General features: G+C 40.8%; 1 protein-coding gene across 1 annotated transcript in view; it reads right to left on the reverse strand.

Annotated features, from left to right (window-relative positions):
- Nucleotides 1–365: 365 nt before the first annotated feature.
- The window catches only part of ENPEP (glutamyl aminopeptidase), a gene marked incomplete at both ends in the record, with an annotated part of 36,203 nt that continues 16,199 nt past the window's right edge, over nt 366–20,369 (reverse strand). Inside the window, 14 exons of the mRNA XM_082315048.1 lie at nt 366–515; nt 766–844; nt 1,671–1,811; nt 3,728–3,898; nt 4,008–4,109; nt 4,203–4,276; nt 5,033–5,183; nt 6,016–6,071; nt 6,186–6,313; nt 7,994–8,073; nt 11,831–11,982; nt 13,264–13,329; nt 14,751–14,816; nt 19,127–19,261. Of these exons, the coding sequence (XP_082171174.1) occupies nt 366–515; nt 766–844; nt 1,671–1,811; nt 3,728–3,898; nt 4,008–4,109; nt 4,203–4,276; nt 5,033–5,183; nt 6,016–6,071; nt 6,186–6,313; nt 7,994–8,073; nt 11,831–11,982; nt 13,264–13,329; nt 14,751–14,816; nt 19,127–19,261 (1,551 nt within the window). The remainder of the gene's footprint in view (nt 516–765; nt 845–1,670; nt 1,812–3,727; nt 3,899–4,007; nt 4,110–4,202; nt 4,277–5,032; nt 5,184–6,015; nt 6,072–6,185; nt 6,314–7,993; nt 8,074–11,830; nt 11,983–13,263; nt 13,330–14,750; nt 14,817–19,126; nt 19,262–20,369) is intronic.

The raw sequence follows: 20,369 nt of genomic DNA on the forward strand, positions 1-20,369 counted from the left end.
ATACTTCTGTGAGAACCAAGAAGTAGCTTTTCAGAGTGGTATGCGGAAGGAGTGAGACCAGCTTTATCAGTGGGGACCCCAGTTCTGCCATCACTTCTGCCTTGAGTTACTTTAAACATTCGTCCTGTTTGTTCAGGCAAATTCATCTCTCAAAATATAAAGCTATTCCTGCATATAAGTGCTGGCAGGATCTGGGATCAGCGACTACACAAGCATTGCTCTGGCAGTGGTCTCCTGAGTGTTTGTAGAAAAAATATTAAGCCTTGGTCCTCTAGGGTACCTAGGTGAGAAATCCACATTGCTAAGTGTCTCTGAGGATCTGAGTGCCCAGAATGAGTGTCTGGTATTTTTAACAATGTAAGACTTTAAGGGCCTGGCAGTGCTCCTAGCCACATTCGTATTTCCTCCTTGTTTACTTTTAGCCATTCGATGTTGTTCTTCACCTGCTCAATTGACTGACTCCTGGGCAATTCTCCTGCCCCAGCATTAGGATATTTCTCAAAGAAATTTTCCATCTGGAAAAGAGAGAGAAAAAGAATTGACATGAAGCAAATAATGCTGCTATTGGGCAAGTGACTTTTTACAGGGACCTGGTTAAGGGCAGTTTTGGCTGGGAGAGATATTTAAGCTCAGGCTAGTAGCACTGGGGTAGTTTTACAGTAACTCATACTGCTTTACACATTTAGAGGATAAAAAGGCAAGTTTCCTGGCCCGTAGATTGTTAAATACATTGACTTAAAATGAAGAGAAGTGCTGTCACCGTACCTGCCAAAGCTGGAGCTCAGTGTTGAAGGTTTGGGTAATAGTTACTATTCGGCCAAGGTTTCTGTCATTGATAGTGAATCTAGAAAAACAATTTAATAAATGATGTTTCATGCAAAACTATTAAAAAAGAAAAGGCACAAGTAATTATCTGAAGCTTAAGCTTCTAACTGTGCTACAATATAACAGATGCACTCAGATTTCAGTATTTTTGGAAATACTTGAAAAATAGTACTCCTATACAATATCTGTGCTGTCCTCAAATATATTTACTAATGGAGTGATCTCTTCTGGGGGATTATTTTTTTTTTTTTAATTAATGACTTATTGCGTCATGCTGGAAATTAGGTGTATCGCTGCTCAACAATACAAACGCTGTCCAGTTCACAGCTCTAGGCTTGCAGGTGTGCTTTGCTTCTGTGCCCTCAGCAAGCCCTTAGAAAGGTGAAGGAAGGAGAGAGAAGTCACTCAAATAGGGAGGAACAAAGCTAAAAGGTTTGCTATTACTTCCTCTGCTCGTCTGTATGTCTGCTGCTTACTCTTACCACTAGAAGCAATTAAAAAAATTCTTTACGCTGTCTTCTTGTTATGGAATCAATAGAAAGAGTGGAGACATGACTGACTAATTTCCATGCAACAACCAGATTTCTGTGGCCGTGGTAGAACTTTCTATGCTTTTTAATCAGCATTTATTGGTAGCGATCATTTAGGGAAAGAATGGTTTTCAAGTTAGCAGCAAAGTACTTTTTCACAGCAGGTGGATATAATTGCATTGAATACGCTTTCAGTTTTCATTATGCAAAGAGTAGTGATTATAGCTGTATAGTGAAAATATAGAAAAGTGTGGCGTATGACAAGATATACAGAAGGATGTAGACCTAAAGTTTCCAATGAGTTCATTAGCGTACCTGTCAACTAAGTACTGCCAGTTAAGTCGTATCCAGTCCCAGGCCATTGTTTTCCCATAGGTATTATATGAGATGTATCTCAGGACTGTGAACACATCCTGGCTTTTGATGAGGCTGGTGTTGTAAATATATTTCAGATACCTAAGGGAAATGCCATAAGAATCAATGAGAGACTTTCGTGAAAGACCATGGAAAGCAAATAACAAGTTAACACTTTAGGTGTAGACTTAATTGATGATGATGAGAAACAATGCAATGCTAATATCTATATTTCTCAAGTGTTTGCCACCACAGTCTACAGCCCATTTCCAAGCAGGAAAATTGTTTTTGTCTACAGCATTTTAAAGGTGAAGTACACTGATCTAAAACATAAGTATCTGTTGATAATTGTGTCAAGAGATAATTGTATTGAAAGAAATCCAAGCAGTTAGGCATCTCTTTAGAAAGTAAGTAGCATTTATGTCTCTAAGTTACTTGAAAATAGCCCAAACCCATTATTATTCTTATATTTTAATCAGGTAGAAAACAAGATTGTATCAGTCAGTAGGCCAGCCCGTTTGGGTAGCCAAGCGCCAAAAAAGTAGTAGTCCAAGCTATAAAGATCTTATAGGGGTCATGACTACACACACAGGTGGCTTGCTCACACTGTAATCTGTGCTGTTTGTTCTGAAACTCTTATCCACACAAAATTAAAATTCATTTGGGCATAGCATGCCTGCAAGTGCTGCAGTTATACGTCCAGTTACAGCAAAAATGGTTTTGACTGACAGAGTGGAAGGATCCCTCAGCACGCCTGTTTGCAGGGAGATGAGTAGCGTGGTCATGGCTTCACAGCAGCAGCTGCAGAAGAACACCCTTAAGCTGTTGTGTGCTGAGATAAAGGATTGTCTACTTTTTTCCTATATGTAAGGGACAATTTTCTTAATCTGTTTGCTCTTTTTCCCTTCCTTGTTATTTTAGTAGTAAATTAAGAGACAAGTTCTCCCTGCTTTATTGGGGATTTTTTTATTTTCTGAAAATATAGGCTGATCTAGCTAATTAATTAATGTCTTAATCATGTCAGCGATTAGTTATTGAATGGCTTTAGATTATGGCTGTTGTGGTCACAAGAATGGCCTCCTACCACTATTTTAATTACTCTATCTAATTTACCCTTCCTGAACCTCCTATACTTCCTCGTTTCATCTTGTTTAAACTTGGTACTCTTCCCGGCAGACACTGCTCCATATTGCGATATTTAGACAGGGCTCCAACAAAGTGGCGAATGCCCCGGTGAAGATGTTTGCCTGCATCTCTACTACATGATACAACTACATGCAAAGTTATCAGATAAGCTTAAAGGAGCTGGTGCGTCTATGTAGACTGGCAGCCTGGGGAGATGCTTGCCCAGTCTGACAAGGGCAGTATCCAGACTCCTCATCACTGCCATGGCGGCATGAATACATCATTTCTGGCTCTAGCTCAAGTACCTCTACACAGCACTTCAAGGAGCCTTGTGACTTCATACGGATGCCTTCATGGGACTGCTAGTAACAATTGCTCGAGGTTGTTTGCCTAATTTTGGCTACTTAGAAGGTAGACATCCAGTCTAAGCAAACTCCCTCTGTAGCTGATGGAGGGTGCCTGGCAACACCCAAAAGCAATTCTTCCCATTGATTTTAAGTCCCTTTCCTGGTCTGAGATTAACAGTGCTCTGGAGGTCCTGCCTCCCTTCACTGACTATAGAGGAAACATGGAAGACTAATTTTCTCCTGATGCTTAACTATTAGACAGCTAAAATTACACAGGGTGAAGGCACTGTTGGAAGAGCTGAAGGCTGTTGACTGTGTGCAGAAACTACCACGTGTTCAATATCTTTCCACTAAAGGAGCGAGGCTTTTTTTCTACTATAGTACAATCTCAGAGGGGGGTGTTAGATAACTGGTCTTGAAAATGTGTTGCATTCCTCATGCTGTAATCTGACAAAAATGACAGCGCAGGAGAGAGGAGAGGGGAATGAGCAAACAGTGACCGGTTGCTTCTGTAGGGAAAGAAAAATCTTTGTGTGTTTAAATCACCTGTCCAAAAGGGTGATGTTCTTCACTGATGCCAGGCCATACAGCAGCTTTTCTTTTTCTTGCGCTAATGAAGTTTCTTGGTATTTCTTGAACATGTAATTCCATGATGACTCATTGCCTGAGTTCTGCATTCCATAGCGATATACCAGGAGTCGGAGATTTGCAGGAATACTAAAATAAAGAAACAGTACTTGAATATTCTTTCCCCTTTCCTGCTTGAGATCTGTGACCAAGTCACATGCTGTGTTCTTCACCAACCATGAAAGCCATGAGCACTCACGTTTTTCCTTGTAGCCATTCCTCAAATAGTTGAGAAGCGTTGTTCAAAGATTCTATGTCATCCATACTGCAGGCAAAGTCTAGAACAGATGGACGAAGAAGCCTTCAAAAGAGAAAGAGAGAGATATATTTTCCCACTGCTTAGCGTTCCTTGAATCCACCAATAACATGAGAAGGAAAAAAAAGATTGTTCAACCTCTGCAAATGGTCTCCAGAATCATTCCAGTTCAGCTGATCTACGATGGGTTTTACCAGGAAGCGAAAATATTCCTAAGGTAGAAAAAGGGGGTTGGTTACTTTTGTAGATTTCTTTAAACAATAATATATTTGTGTTCATAGTTTATTCTCCTTCATTTTTCCCAGAACTAGCATCTCTTAAACAAAAAGTAACACAAACACGCACACGCACAATCTTTCCAGATCACAACAACATGCCAGTCTGAATGCTTGCAATACTGATGAGCAGATAGGACAAAGGCAACCTGCTTCTCTCCAGCCTTGTCTGTGCTCCCAAATGAAGGTTGGGGTACAGCAAGGACACACTGCCACAACTGTTTTCCAGAAATAATGCTGAGTTCAGGACATACTTATTTTAGTGACCATTAAATCATGTTCAGCATGTTAGGTCAACTAACAAACCTACTCACTGCCACATTGAGATATAGCCATCCTTTGTGCTGAGGACAGGTGTCAGAGATTTTGCTGCCCTATACATACTTCTTTATTGGATGCCGGACAGCCTTGACTAACAAATGGCTGTACTGTGACTTATGGTGATGGATTATAAGAATAATTAGGCATAATTTCTTTCCTCCAAGCACATAGTCCTGAAGTGAGAATCCAGGTAATTCAGAGATCAGTACTAAGCAGTTTTCAGCACTTTTTTTAAGAGTACAGTAACAAAAAGTAAATACTGATAGCTCAGCAGCACTGAAAATCACTTGAACTTCAGTGTTATTGCTGTTACAGATCCTGAACTGTCAGATCCAGTGGTCTCATGCAGGAATGTTTTTTTTGCTTCATCACCTGAAACCGGGGATAGAGATTTGTATCATCTTCAAGCATGTTTGCAAGGTAAGTTACAGATGATATAACTCTGTGCCAAGGTAAATAGTCTGTTTCATTTGTTAGGTATTTTGTGAGCTCCAGGAGAACAGAGTAATTCATGAGTCCGGGTCTGTGGAAGGAGAAAACATATAACTTCTGTTATTCTAATGAATTTGAAGAACTTGCTTCTTTAAAGATATTAGAACACTATTTACTTTAGGAGGTCTGAAATAATAAATTTTGGGAGGGGGGAAAATAGTCTGGAATGTAACTTGGGAGGTGTCTTCCAAAGAGACCACCGAGGATCACTGTCGGTCAACACCTAACCACAGGAGCTCTCACTGCTGTGAGGAGGCTGCTCACACTGTGCAGCAGTCCAGTCTGTCCAGAAGTGGGTAGCACTCAACTGACTACATTAACTCCTGTCACACAAAAGGGAATTGTAAGCTCTGGAGACATCCTGAAAGGCTGAGGAGATTCAGACTTACGGGCTGTCACAGAAGGTCGCCTAAAGTTTATCTGTGTCAGCATGGCTGGGTACAACAGCTAAAGGTTTCCAAGCAAGTTTCTAAACAAGATAGCTGAGGTGGTAACTTCCTAATGCCATGCTATGCATTGTAGGCATGCCTCTGATTTTCTGGACACCTAACTTCTTCTGGAGTGCTTCTATTATTGTTACTTACATGGCAAAAATACCCCTTTCTAAGACCTGTGCAATTTTTTTCTTTTTTTTTCTGCCACTGAACTGAAGGGGAGCATTTCTTTTGACTGCATTGGTACTGCAAGTTTCCAATGCATACTCGAATTTGCCCCTTTTGGAGGACAACATAAGCCAGTAAACAATTAAGACTTGTAACAAATGCAGAAATTTTCTTTCAACCACCTGTGTTGAGTTAATCCTAAGTAATAGGCAATGGAAAGTGAAAAATTTGTGTTAAAATCTCTGCAGGGAATTAGCTTACCTTGCTAAAGAAAAGGCATCATCCAAAATCCCTGCGCGGGCAGCAGGTGAAAAATCCTGTGTGAAAAGAGGAAAAGAGTGATCAAGAATATATAGATTATTTGCAGAAAAAACAGCCTCTAGGAACCTCTATAAGAGACCCACCAGACAGGTTAGTGTTATGACACTCACTGTGTGGTTGCTGACCAGAAGAGTGCTTATCCTGGCCCAGTTTTGACTATCATAATTCACCCGATAGAATCCAATGTGGTCTGGATTAATGTTCGTGAAAGTATTAGAAGGCGATCCTATTGTAATTCCTACAAAACAAACAAACAGTGATCAGTTTGTGCATCTGTGTCATATATGGCACAGAACTCCCTGGAGATTCCTTGACTCCAAAAATAATATTTGGTTTTAATGAATGTCAAAATAATATCCAAACCTTAATTTTATTTATTTTTTAAATGCCTGCGAGTAAAGATGAGTTATTATAGACTTTAATGAATACCAGCACTTGCCTTAGAATAGTAAATTGTGGTAATTACTTGGGCCAGATATTGTTAAATTTAAAATGGAGATCATTGTGATTAGGGTGAGGATGGTGAAAATTAGTGTCATTGTACGAAGTAAAAAATTGCAAAGAAACAGTTCTTGCAAACATCGCTTTTAAAAGGTTTTTCACCCTCATGATTATTGTTAGTTTTAAAGTTCTCATATTTTATCCTCCATTCATTTAATTTTTCAGTTTATTTCAACTAACTTTCCAGGGGTTTTCTTTCCTGTACTCTTTGATTCAATTTTTGTAGCTATAGATAAAGGAATTGCAAAATAGGCTGAGACTTTACTGAAGCACTCATATTTAAGGAATTTCCTATTTAAAATGAATCCTTGAAAAATGTTCCTTTCTCAGAAGCTTGGCCTGGTCCAGTTGGTGCTGCTAGTTATGGAAGTTTTTCTATTGCCCATTGAAAGCAGTGGTCTTTAATCTGTAGTTTGAGGGTGGCTGGAGTTAACAGCACTTTTCTTTTAGATGACCCCTACCAGATATTTCAAAAGGCATTTTTTCCCTACAGTTGCTGTTTGTACTACTAGCCAAGATTTTTACAGATGTAGAAGTAAGCACCTAATCATGCCTTTGCAGGCTTTGTCAAGTTAACAGCCCCTTGCAGCCCACTGTAATGTCATGTGGAAGTTAGAGAAGGAAAATTTCTTTGTGTTGATCTCGGACTTGTATCATGACATAAGACTTTTTTGTTTGCTTTTGCATGGATACTAACAGAAACCAGGTAAAAAAAAAGGCAGAGAACAAGACAAATCACATTTTAAATAGGTAACATTCAAACAAGTACGAGAAGAGCTGATCGTGATATTTCTGAAATTCCAACATGTGATGAAATATAAAATCTCAAAGAGTCAGTAATTTTTTTTCTTTTCTTTTCCCCCATTTTTTCCTCATTTTTGGCCACTAGAGTTGCAGAAGGAGAAATTCAGATTTGACTGCATAATAGAACAATCATCAAAAATACCCATGTAGGTATTTCCTTGTTCCTGAAATCAGCATTAGAAAACATCTTTAATCATTTGCAGCTCTTTTTCTTTAACTGAACTCAGATTGCCAGTTTACCATGCCACAGATGCACTCATCAGCCTCCCACTTCACCTCTTTTCTTAGACTTGACAAAGGGCATATCTAAGTCCCATTGATTTTAGTACATCATAATTAAGAGTATGCTTAGATGCTTCCTTGAATAGGACTGGATTTCAACACGTGCTTAAGCACTTTACTGAAGTGGGCCTAAATTGGCATAATGTGTGTATAGGGGAAATAATCGTCTTATTGCAGAAATTACTACTAACATCAGCAGAACCAAGCTGTGTGCTGGTTCCTGGATCTGAAAACTGAAAATCATTAAAGTTAATTCTGTGTTTTATTTTTTGTTAAGGACATTGAAAAGCTTTATCCATTCATTATTCTTAAAAGAGAAGGGGAAGTTTACCTGCAGAATTTGATGCGTTGTAGAGAGTATAATTTGTTGAATTCTCAAGTTTCCATTTCACTGGTATATTCCATTTGTAACTGAAATTATTTAAAGGAAAAAAGAATCAAACGACATTTGAAACCAAAGGCTAAAAATAAAACTCCAGTGTATCTTTTTATTTGGTTTAATTCTTACATCTTGGTTTATGAAGCCAACTGCGTGCTTATGTACATAGACATTTACTAAATATCCCTTGTAACAAAACAGAGCATTTTACCAATAGCTGTTGTTTATGTTGTGAAGATGTTTCTGTGCTATGATAGTCTAATCAGGCAACAAAATGTCAGATATTGGTGTGGTATGATTGGGGCAGTTATATTCCCTGAAAAGCAAAATAAAAAGCATGAAAAAGCACAAAGTGTCTGAGCATGTTCATGCTCTAGAGATGGGGAATAGCAGTAGCTTGTCTTAATACTTTGTATTTATCAGCAGTTCTCAAAACGCATCTGGTGGACTGAGCAAGGGAGTGGAGTAAGATTTTGTCCAGTTTCCGATGTTGACGTATTAGTCAAGTTAATATGGTACCGTGTTAATTACATGCCTAAAGTTAAGTCTGAAAGCTGCACAATTTATCTGGTTCTTTTTTTTCTTTTTTTTTTTTGAAAATCAATGGAACTGCTAGGGCCATGTCCTCCTGAATGCAATCTTCACCTCTTGGTGACTCCATATGCTAGAGAGGGTAATAATTACCCATAATCAGAGAGATCACCTGAATGAATTTCCATTGTGCTATACTGTGTAGCTTATTACCACAGCTCTGGAACATGCAGCCCTGCTAAGCAGTATCTTCATGTCATGTCAGATAATAGTCTAGCAGGGTACAAAGCAATTAATTTAGTAAAAGATGATTATATGTGGATGGTTGGTGTCAGTGTTAATGTTGATGTGCCTGGGGCTTTGTGCAGACATCAGTTAATCTTTGCAACTCTGACTTGAAATAAGTGGCTAAGTATTATGAAACCTTTTTTACAGATGGGAAAACTGAAAGAGCTTAAGCAAGCACTGCGATACAGTCAGTAGGACTTCTTGCCTTTTCCAGCCTGTTTTCCTTCTCCAAGGCAGCCCTAATTCCTCCATTAGAAAGCACTGGGAGCCAAATGTGACCTTCCTTCTTACTCTTCAATTCCTTGAATACCTTCAGTGGGTAGGTGCAGGCTCCTCAGTCCTGGGCATGCCCAGGACGAAGCTGAGACATTTGGGCTGGAAGGGAGCCACGGCACAGCCTGACCAAGACCGTGACCGAGCAGTCAGGGAAGTAGTAGGCACACCATGCCGTGAGCATACCTGCACAACCACCTGCATAGGGCTGCTAAAATTATTAAACCCTTTTGAGCAGTCAACTGCTGTTCCATGTTAGCAGTCTGTCCCAGGGAAATTTTTCTTCCATCTTAAACCCTCTGGTGACCAGCGCTACAGGAAAACCTGAGTTGTCTTTACAACCCTGGATTAAGTGAATGGTCATTAACTTCCAGAAATACCAAAATGAAGGCTATGGTACCTCCTGCTGCCTTCAGGAAGAAAGATCAGCTATTGTTTTGTATCTCCTAAACAAAAATATCTTAACAGATTTATACACTTCTAGATTTTACTAGTTCTCTTATGGAGCATACTGCCATGGAATTGAGAGAGGTTATTGTTTGGCCAGAAGCCCCAGTATTGTGTTTCCCCAAGAGAAAGCCCATAAAAGACTTTTTTTAAAAAAAAACCCTGGTTTTGTAAATTCATTTAATGAGGGGGATTTTATTTAGTATTCTGTATATGTTCCTGAGATTACAAACATACTTTTCCTGAGCATAAGATACAATAAATGTGTCCTGTTAACTGTGCATATTGAGGATGGGTTCCTGACGTGCTATGCTGTAGCTACATATTTTCCGAGCAACACTATTTCAAGAGCACAAGTTTTTGAACTTCCATTTCTTTTGAGTGCCAGCATGCAGGAGAGGACTCTTTCAAGCCAAACAAGCTTGAAAATAGCAGGCAGCTCAGGAGACTCTCTCTGCAGAGTTCAGAGAATAAAGCATACACAAGGCCTGGAGTTTTCACTGCTTAAATGAAAACCCCACATCCAGACATGAACTAGGCCAGTTCCATCGGGGTAGGATCTCTTCAGGAGCTTCCTCATCCCCATCTGTAAGGTTGGAAGGAGGAGGTATTGATTTTCAGTGGATTGGCTTTTAGGCAAGAGAGTAAGTCTGTCCCAGGATAGATAATATTGGCATTATAATATATATTACTGCATTTTATTTTTAATTCATTTATAAAAACTACATGTTCAGAAACCAATTCCCCTCTCACTTTGGGAATAGCAGGAGCAGTGCACAGTTCAGCTTCTTGACAGGTTAAGGTAGGAACAGTGCTGGGATTTCTACTCCTACTTTCTACTAAGAAATGACAAATGGCAATATACTGTAAGTCTTGAAGTCAAGCAAAAGTAGGATTCCTGAGTCTGCTACCTCAGAGCATAGTGCAATAAGTCAAAATTTTTAACACAAAGAAGTATTTTTGCCTGAATAGTCTGTAACACCAGTCTCCAGATGGCACAGTGCTGTAGTTTGCAGCTAGAGTTGCTTCAAAAGCCTGCAAACTTTTCTGCTTATGTTGGGAGAAATACAATGTTGCACATACATGGGTAATTATCTCATCCCAACTCTTTTGATACCTATCCAAAACTGCCAATACCATGGGCCTTCTCATTGCTCAAGTTTTTTCTTTTTAATCAGAATGAAATAAAGTGGACACAACTGTTTCTTGACTTTTTCCTTGTTCTTGCTCTTTGTATTAGAATAACTAGTAGAAGCTAATGGAAAATTACATTTGAGTAGATTTAGTTCTGGTTCATACAGGCAAGTTTTACTGGTTTAGTTGACTGAGCTACTTCAAGGAACAAAACCTTCCAAATATGGGTTTATTTGAATCACTTTCACTGAAATGTTAGCAAAGTTGGATTGCCTCAAAATTGGGGCTGGCTAAGAATATACACAGTGCCAGCTCTGAACAGTTATTCAGCTGGTTAATGCCATGGTGCAGCTGAGCCATTTTTCTGTACCTCTCTCCTCAGGTTAGTCATCTGTTAGTTAACAAATCTGCTCCTATACAGTATTCCATCTGTCTTGAATAGGGTAGATGAATGTCTGCAGCTGGCTGTCTGGCCACATAAAAGCCCAAGATGGCTAACTTTGAGTAGATAACTATCTTTTAGATGGGTAAAATTAAGCAATACCACCCTCAGTTAAATAGGAAAAAAATAGCTCTTGCTGAGGATTAATAACATTTATACGTGACTAGCTATTTCACAGTAACTCATGTTTTTAAGATATGTAGAGAAGACCCTGTATTGTATGTGAAGACCCTGTGATGCATTATAGATCCTATATCATATAGGAAAAGGAATAAACTATTGTGGTATAAAACACCTGGATCATGGTATCTGAGTTCTGGACAGAGACAATTTTCTGTCTGTTTTCCTTAGTCTGGCAGACTATAATTTGCAGTGGTTCAACAGATGACTTGCAATCATCTGAGTTGTCTGTGTGTGGAAATAAGATTTTCTGAGAGACCCTATCCAATTTTAGTCTGCTGTGTTTGAGAAAGAAACCCTGAGACAAAGGGCTGATGCTGTCCTAAATTTGAAATATTTGTATGTAACTTCCTGCTGGTTTCTTTTTAAAAACAGATGCTGAGAATAAGTTTAGCAAGGATGGGTATAACACTGCCTATGTGTTTGTCAGTTGAAGAGAGTATCTGTGCAGTATTTCTACCTGTTTTGGGTAGACATTTACAGCAGGAACTTACCCAAGATCAGAAGGAGGATGAGAAGCATTTGCATTGGGATCCAAGAGAAAACGTTTCTGTGTAAATAATGAATTACTTCCCATCTCCAAAACAGGGTAGCCCATCTGCCTAGTCCATGTGTCCATGACTTCCTTCACAGGTTTATTACTTGCCTATGAATGACGGGAGAAGGTTGCAGTGAAAAAGCAAATTCAGCCCCAAGAGGAAAAAAAAAATATCTCCGATATTGAGAGGAAGAAGAGGAGAAAGGGGCAGAGGAAAGAGCAGGTTCAGTACAAAAAATACTCCATTAAGTCCTTTTATGGTGCCTGTCATTGAAAGAAGGCATGAGCTGGAAACTTGAACATGGAGAGAGGAAATGGGAAGTATGTGAGCAGGAGATTGGCCGGTAACATGGACAAGAAATACTGAGGAACCTTTGAGGCCCCTTGCATGCTCTCTCTCTCCATTTTTTCTGAGGAAATAACCAAACAGGACAGAAAAGACATAAAGAGATGTTTCAAAGCCAGAAGTCTCCTTGCAGCACACCCTGTTTTGAGTGTGAAGGAGGAGCCAATATTAACCACCAGTAGCTGCACTAATGTAAAATTTGATCCATTCTGTGGACCGTGAACTTCTGTCCTAGAGACTGGAGCTGAAGAAAGCTGCCACTGCCTCCCCAGGATGCCACCTGTGAGGGAAGGGAGCTAACGTCACTGTTTCCTTCTTCAGACGAAGCAGATGATGTGAAGATGCAGAGCACCAGAGGGAGAGCATGAAGAAGTCCTGCTGAGCAGGAAGAAGTCTGGGACCAAGGAGAAGATGGGAACTTGAAAGGAGACACAGAAGTGCAATTTGGGCTGTGTGAGTGTCCACAGTGGTGGAAGGAAAGAAAATATCATCAGGGGAAGAACCTGGTAGTATGCAGGTGGGCTTTTGGGGGGAATGAGATAGATGGAAAGAAACAGCTTTCCTCAAGGAAAAGGAAAGATCAGAAAATGGTGGCACAGAGAATGACCCAGCTGGGACTCAGAAGCTAGAGACAGAGATAAGCACCAAAATTACTTGGGAATGGATACTGTTGAGAGCTTTCAAACAGCTGAACCTGGTTAGAGAGAAGGGAGAGTATGGAGTGCATGTGTGTGGTGGATGAAGGGTGCTTTCACCTGTGAAATGAATTTGAGCTGCAGGGGGGATGTTTCAGTAGCAAGCTGTTAGTTAGCAAGGCCTCTTTTCTTGTTTCTTATTCCACTCCCACAGTCTTATACCAAAAAATGAGGCAATAATATATATTTGCTAGAAATAAGATGTGTTGGAATATACTGGGAGGCTGCCTAGCTTGTGATCTCTCATTGACAGAAGAGCTACAGAATATAAAAAATTTGGGAAACTGAAATCAGTGGGTGAGATACGAAACATTTATTAGCAAGGGTTTGGGCTGATGCAAAACATACCTCTTCCAGAGCTTCCCAAAATTGTTCTGTCTTGGCATTCGCGAAATGGTGTTTCTTCAAATATGCCTAGAGAGAGGTAGAAGACTGTGAAAATACTACCAGGTCTTTCTTCTTTGCCTATGAAAATAATACACATATTCAGTTGTACAGAGAGAGAGAGAGTGCAGGTCAGTTGTACAGAGTGTCTATCCATGGGCGGTAGTACTGTGAGTAGGAGGTTAAATGGATCAGTATCCAGCTGATGAAGTTCCTTTGCTTTCCAATGCATCCCGTAACGCTAAAAGTCAGCATTTACCAGTGTGACTTGTTAGTATGAAATAAACTTGTACTTGAAGAGTTCTTTGTATTTTGTTTGAATGGAGACCAGCATACCCTGTTGCAAATTTCTGTCTAATGTAAGAGGTTGTTTAGAAGGAGGAAGCTATTTCAGGAGATTTCACTAGCTGTGGACTCAGAGTGGAAGCAGGAAAGTCTAGTCACCTCTAAGTTGTGATCAAAATGACTATTACAAGGAATAATGGTATTCAGCTAACTGTTTGCACCTCCTAAACGCTATTCCTGTCCCGTGTCTTACCTGGCTGCTTAACGAGTGCTTTCCTACCCTGTTATCTGGATCTTGGTGATGTTTAGTCAGTAGATGGTGCTGTTTGTTTCACTGTTAGCCACAGCTACCTACTTTAAGGTTCGTGAAGGCTCTGAGTAGAGAGGAACTATTAGTCTCTTGTGGAAAAGGTGGCTGTATTTTCCCATCTTGTGGTACTGTCCTGGTTGAATATATGAAAGGAAAAATAAAGGAAAATACAACTGCCTTTTAGCAGCCCATAAATGTGTTCTCCAGGAGGGAGGGAGGTAAGAACAAATGTGGTAAACCTGGGCTGTAACTCTTCAGAGACAACAGATGTCAGTTCAGAGGAAAGGGCAGATAACCTTCGTCTTTCTGTGAGGGCTCCTTTCTCCCATTTTTTCTTTCCATAATTTTGTAGCATCACGTTTTTTCCTCCATGAGAAAGGACTATGAACTGTGCAATATCTCCCTTTCCTACTCCCTGTTACCTCAGCTCTTCAGGGCTGGGTGCCCCTGCATCAGGGCATGGATGAGCTTATACCTGTAAAAATGTCCCTGCACAGCAGGCCTGGGTGGGTTGGAGGATCATGGCCATATGAAGCTGCAGACATAATTTAGAGCTGAACAAAGGGATCCTAGCTGACAACAGGGTAACAGTGGGGTGGAGGAGGTTTCTCCACTAAAAGCTGTCATGAATTTAGGTCCTCACTGGCAGGCAATCAAATCTTACTGCAGTTCACATTCCTGCTTTAGTGGGAGTGTGGAACTTCTTCCCCTTGACGTTGTCCACTCAGTACTGAAAAGCATTAAATAGTTTTGCTACTAATACCAAGATCTCTGGTATTCACTTTTTGAATAATGGCTTTGCTACTGTCTCATGAGGATGGGCTGCATTTCTGGCATGTTGTGGTGCTGCCCTTACCTGACAGCCTTTCTGGAAGAGGTCTGGTGTAATCCAGTCTTGAAGCATTCTGAGAATCGATGCACCCTGAGGACAAAGAGAAAGGAGAGAAGGTCATTCCACGCTGCTCTAACACTGGATTTCCGTTCATCTAAAAAGCAACATATGAATGAATATTTTATAAGGCAAAAATAGAAACTGTCCATCTGTCTAAGGAAGTGGTTTTTCTAATTCCTTTATGGCATGGCATGCCTGCTTGCCGGAGCTTAATTCTCGATATGAGAGTTGGTCTTTAGCTGTGATCAGACACCCGTTTCCAAGTTCAGCTGTGCCAGTGGAAGGGCTCCCGAGCCCTGCTGCTGGGGGTTACTGTCCTGCTGCTCTACCAGTTTGTGACAGTTGGGTTCCCTGTTTCACTTTGAACAGGACAGGGGTGAGGGCAGCTGGGGAACTAGCCCTGTCCAGCAGCAAAGCCTGGCAGAGGAAGTGATTTCTGCTGAATGCCCAACTCCTAGGGAACTCCAGAAGTGCTGCAAGTCTGGGGCTTTACATGTTGGGGATGCCATCTCAAGATTCAGAATGAGCTTTCCTGAGGACTGGCGTAAGAGCTTTGGCCTCTGAAGCATGGTAGAATTGGGATCAGAGAAATTACTTGAGTGTCACAGAAAAAAAACAGTTAGGACCTTGAAAGAAGAAAGAAACAAAGGGAAGACAGGAGAGAGAAGTAGAAGAGTCATGTGGAACAGAGAACAGACTGCACACAAAATGATGAAAAACAAAAGCATTGCAAACCCAATCTAAAACGTAAAATACGATTTTAGGATTAGCATGTTTTCATTTTCCAAACTAAATCAAAGGGTAGCTGCGAGCCTAATGCCATGAATGGTTTAAAAATCCAGTTGTCCCATGAAAACAAGAATGTTATCTGAATTCTCAGTAAATCCTGTCTCCTCTATTTACGTGTCTGAGAATAACAACTTGACTGCATGAGTCACGGCAGAGGGACTCTTTGAACAGATATGCCTCAAACTGCTTTCCAGACTATTGTTGCAGAGTCAAGGTGGTCAACAGATGACTCTTTCCTGATACAGTAATTTAATGTGTTTGCCATGAAATATGTTCAAAAACGATTCAGTAGAATTTAGAACAGATATCCATTAGTGGTAATCATAAGGCTGCTTATGATTAATGGTGATCATAAGGCCATGTGTATGCACTAGGGTACCTCAGTTCCTCAACTTTGTCTATCATCAGCCACTTCTTATCTGATATCACCTCTCATAGAACATCCCCTCCCATTTATATTAAAAGTCAGAGTAGAAACACACACTTGTGCTTGCATTTGGGAACAGTGGAGATTTCTTTTGCTTTAAATTGCAATGTATAGTTAGCCCCTTCCATCTTCTACTACCGCTTTTCAGTCTCTTCCTCCTCCTCTTGTCTGGGGAGTGATGGAGTGCATGTGAGAAAAACTCATCGTAACAAAATCACTGGTTATAGGAACTCTAGTGTTTTAATAACTTTCCTTTCTTTCACCTATTTGGGGAGGTTCAGGAAAGTGACCTTGATTTGAATAGCTAACCTTGTCTGATGGGGATGTGGGGGGGAGTCTTTTAGCAGCACCCACATAACTTCTCCTACAGAGTTGTAATAATTGCCAAGTATATGACAAGATTGTGTGTGGCAGAAAGGTGGAGTGTTTAATCCTAAACTTCTTTAGCTAGGAGGTTCAAAAAATGTGGGGGTCCAAGAACAAATTTCTAGCAGAACTTATTTAAGTATGTGTTTTCTGAAAAGGTAATCAATGTTTAAACTCCAAAGACAAAAATCTCATTGTTACTTTAATAAAATCTTTCAAACTAAGAGAGAGGATTAAACTGGAAAAGAGGTGAGATGCAATTACTTTTTAAGAGCAGATTAAAAAGATTATATACATTAATTGTGTAGTCACCAGCTCTACTCTAGTCCAGCATTCCTAGGCACATAATGCCCTACTGATCATACAGCAGTTAGAAGTTCCCCTACAGAATACACTGCAATGACTCCACAGACCCTTAGGCAATTCATTATAGTTTTAGGATTGTATAAGCCCTGTAATTGCTGTGGTAAAACTAACAGAGAGCATTCCAAATTATGCTTTATTTGTTTAGTGGTGAATATTATCATGAGGAGATTGTTTTTATAAGAAAAACGCAAAAGAGAAGACAAAATAAAGCCAAAAAGAAACAAGTTAATTTTGTCACGCATTTATATATAAATACCAACAGTAATTTGAGCTAAATCTACGTGAAGACTTTCTCATTCAAGCCAAATTATATCCCAAGCGAAATTATATCCCAAGCAGACTGTTCCCAAACAATGCACGAGTCCACAAGTGTTTTTGCTTAAAAAAAAAATGAGTTCATGCAGCAATTATCTAGGCACAGAGAGATGAGTAAAAGCTAGGATTTTTTTTTCTGCATTGTTTTTTCAGACCATGCAAAAGTATGTCTCTTGCTTAGCTCACCACTGAAATACATTTTGGTCCAGAGTATTTGATTTAGTTCTGTATGTTTCTTGACTTTTGTTAGTTTGATTTAAGAACAGTGTTACACAATGCAGGTTTTCACATAGTTTATGATTTGACTGTGAGGCATTTATGATGCCATAAATATCGGTTCTATTGTTGGATAGAGGATTTAACAATTGAAAACAGAAAACTGATGGAAATGGATGGATCAAGTCTAGCTAATAAAAGTAATATCTACAGCTACAGACTCTACAACAGCTAAAGCTAAAGTCAATGCAATACATACTTTATGTTTAGCTGATAATGGGAGCTTGGAGGGAAAGCAACAAGTAGGATTTAATAATGGTGGATTTTGTGTGTTCAGTAGAAACTTGTTATGGCATCAGATAGGAAACATTGACAGTCATACAAGAAGCTGTCAACACAAACATGGTGTATCAGGGTCAGAAGCAACATGGGAGATGGCTGGTTGAGGAGAGAGTGAGCAGAGTCCCAGCTCCTTCCTCACCTTGGTGGCATATGTGGTGGTGAGAGGGAAGAGGGACAGGGGTGTTTCCTCCTGTGCTTCAGACTTGTCTCTTAATGCATTGAAAAAAGTAACTAGAAGCAATGGTGCTGTCAGGGCACTTGAGTTAAGGGACTGCCTGGTTAGGTACCAGGGAGTCTGCGGGAGACCTGCTTTGTTCCATGTCTAAGGGTTGTTAAAGGCTTTGGCTATATCTGATACGGAGGGAGACGAGCCGGCTTCAGCCTCCTAGCCTGGATCCTGCTGACCATATCAGAGTGGCGACCCTCAGCACGGCTGCGGGCTTCTCTAATACTCTGGACCTCAAAGCACTTTCCCACAAGTGCTGAGCTCCTGGCTGCCACCCCACGCAGCTAGTACTACCAGAGGCTGTCGGCTCAGGGAGGCCTCTGTGCGCCCTGGTCACAACAGCGGTTGGACGGCACCAGCATCCCAGCATCTTGCTGCTCAGACAGACCCAGGGAATTCTTCCAGTCAGTTCCAGCTGGCTCCTGAGAAAGCCTTCATAGGCACAGGTCCCCACTGCCACTGACAGGGACAGCCCCAGGATGAGGAAAAAGCTTGTCAAATACCTAATGGAATGTCCTCTAGCACCACCTGGGCTACAGACTACTGTACTCCAAGTCAGTCCTGAGCTCCACAACTCTCAGTGAAATGTGGAGCTAACTTATCTCCAAGTTTAGGGCCAATGCCAGTAGAGGCTGGTGTAGCCCATCTTTGCTAAGGCTTCTTCAGTGGCTGGGATATTGTGAGCAACATGAGACAAAAAGTTACTTTCTTGTTTTCACTGCTTCGTTCCCTGCCTTGCTTCCTCAAAACAGAAGTTATACTGCCCCAAAGGTGTGATGGGGAAGTGAGAGAGAGGACACCTGGACATCTGCCCTTGCATCATCTGCCCTTGCATTAGATTATGAGGCTTGACATAACTGGGCTGCATCAGCACATGAGGTGATGGGAGAGGGATGTGCTTAGTATCTGGTTTAGGATAATTTTAAAACTGACAACTCTAGCGGCAGAAGCTGCTGACACTGTGATTTCCCTGCACCTCTGCATGCTGTGAGCAGGTTTGCATGGTGCACAGTGGCTGACCGAGGCTTTGGCTGCACTGCACCTCTCACAGTTGCTTTTGACTGAATCATCACTGGCAACAGTTGGGAATGTCCCAGAAAAAAGATCCACACAGACACAGCCCAAGTGGGTTAGGAGTTATGATTACGGCTCCCCTGACTTTTATCTCCTCTCCCAAGCCTCCACTTTCTTTGCATCCAAAGTCACAACAGGAGGATATCCTACCTTACTGTAGGATAATTGTCAAATACCTAATGGAATGTCCTCTACCACCACCTGGGCACCACCACCTACCTTACTGTAGGATATCCCATCAAACACAGAGGTGATTTCAGCTGGAGATGACACATCAACCACTATTGGGTGGGAAGACAGCAAAGAGTCATCCTTCATTACAGGAAGCACATCATCAATTAAAACCTGATCAAGCTGAGAAAGAGAAGATGTTAGCATAGAAACAAAGGCACGACTATACACCTAACCTCACAAAATCAGTAGCTGGAACTGAAGCTTCTCTAGGGGGAGGCAGTTGGAAATAGAACGAAATTTCACCTCCTCTAAAGAAAGACTTGCAAACTCTTACTTTACGTCTGAGAGGGGAGGGATACATTTTTTCCTTAACTAAGATAAATTGCCTTTTGCAAATCCTGTTCTCCCATGTGTATCATAACACAAAACCCCCCACAGCAGGCAGAAAAAGGAGCCTGTATTACCAATTTCAGCAGTGTGAAAATATCTGCAAAGCATTATGGGCTCCTCTTGCAAAAATTGAGCTGAGGAGGGACGGGAGAAGGGAGGAAGGAGGCAGGGTTCCCTATCCCAAGGTTTATATTTTTTAAAGTTGTTATAATTGTTTTAAAAGATTAAGTGGCCTGCAGTCAAAATCCCCTCACTTCCTAATCAATATTGACCAAAAAAGACTAAATTTCTATATAGTTTTTCTCTTTTAATACTCACTAGGATGATAACACTGAAATGGCTCTGGATCTTAAATGAACATGGTGTCTAGATAAAAAAAGGTCTTTTAAATTTTTTAGGCTCAGTAATTAAAATTTTTCTTATGTAGTTAGCACAACGGATCCTCTACTTCAAAGCGTAAAAGAAGTGACCCAGGAATGATTTTGTTCTCACATAACATGGATGAGAAGAGATATTTATGGGGAGCAGGGAGGGAGGCAGGGGAAGCACCGAGTAGGCACTGCCTGCTTCTAAAGTCACTAGGCTCAGGGGCTAGTAGATTTTGACAGTGGGCTCAACCTGTGCAAAACCTGCTTCCTTCCACTGGCATATGTTATATATTTTCTAGTAGCCAGAATCTCATTACAGCTGGGGGAAATATGCATGCTATGCACCATCACATCTGTTTGGGAGGAGAGGAAGGGGAGAGCAAGAAACCTCCCTTTATTCACACACCGTTATCATTCCTCAGAGTATAATGCATATTTAGGGCTACCCTCTTTGTCTGCAACCCCCTTAAAGTGACTGGAGTTGGTTTTGCTGCACAGTTAGTGCTGTGGGCCATCCACTCCCACTACCT

This window comes from Platalea leucorodia, assembly GCF_965183815.1.
Source record: "Platalea leucorodia genome assembly, chromosome: 6".
NCBI lineage: Eukaryota > Metazoa > Chordata > Aves > Pelecaniformes > Threskiornithidae > Platalea > Platalea leucorodia.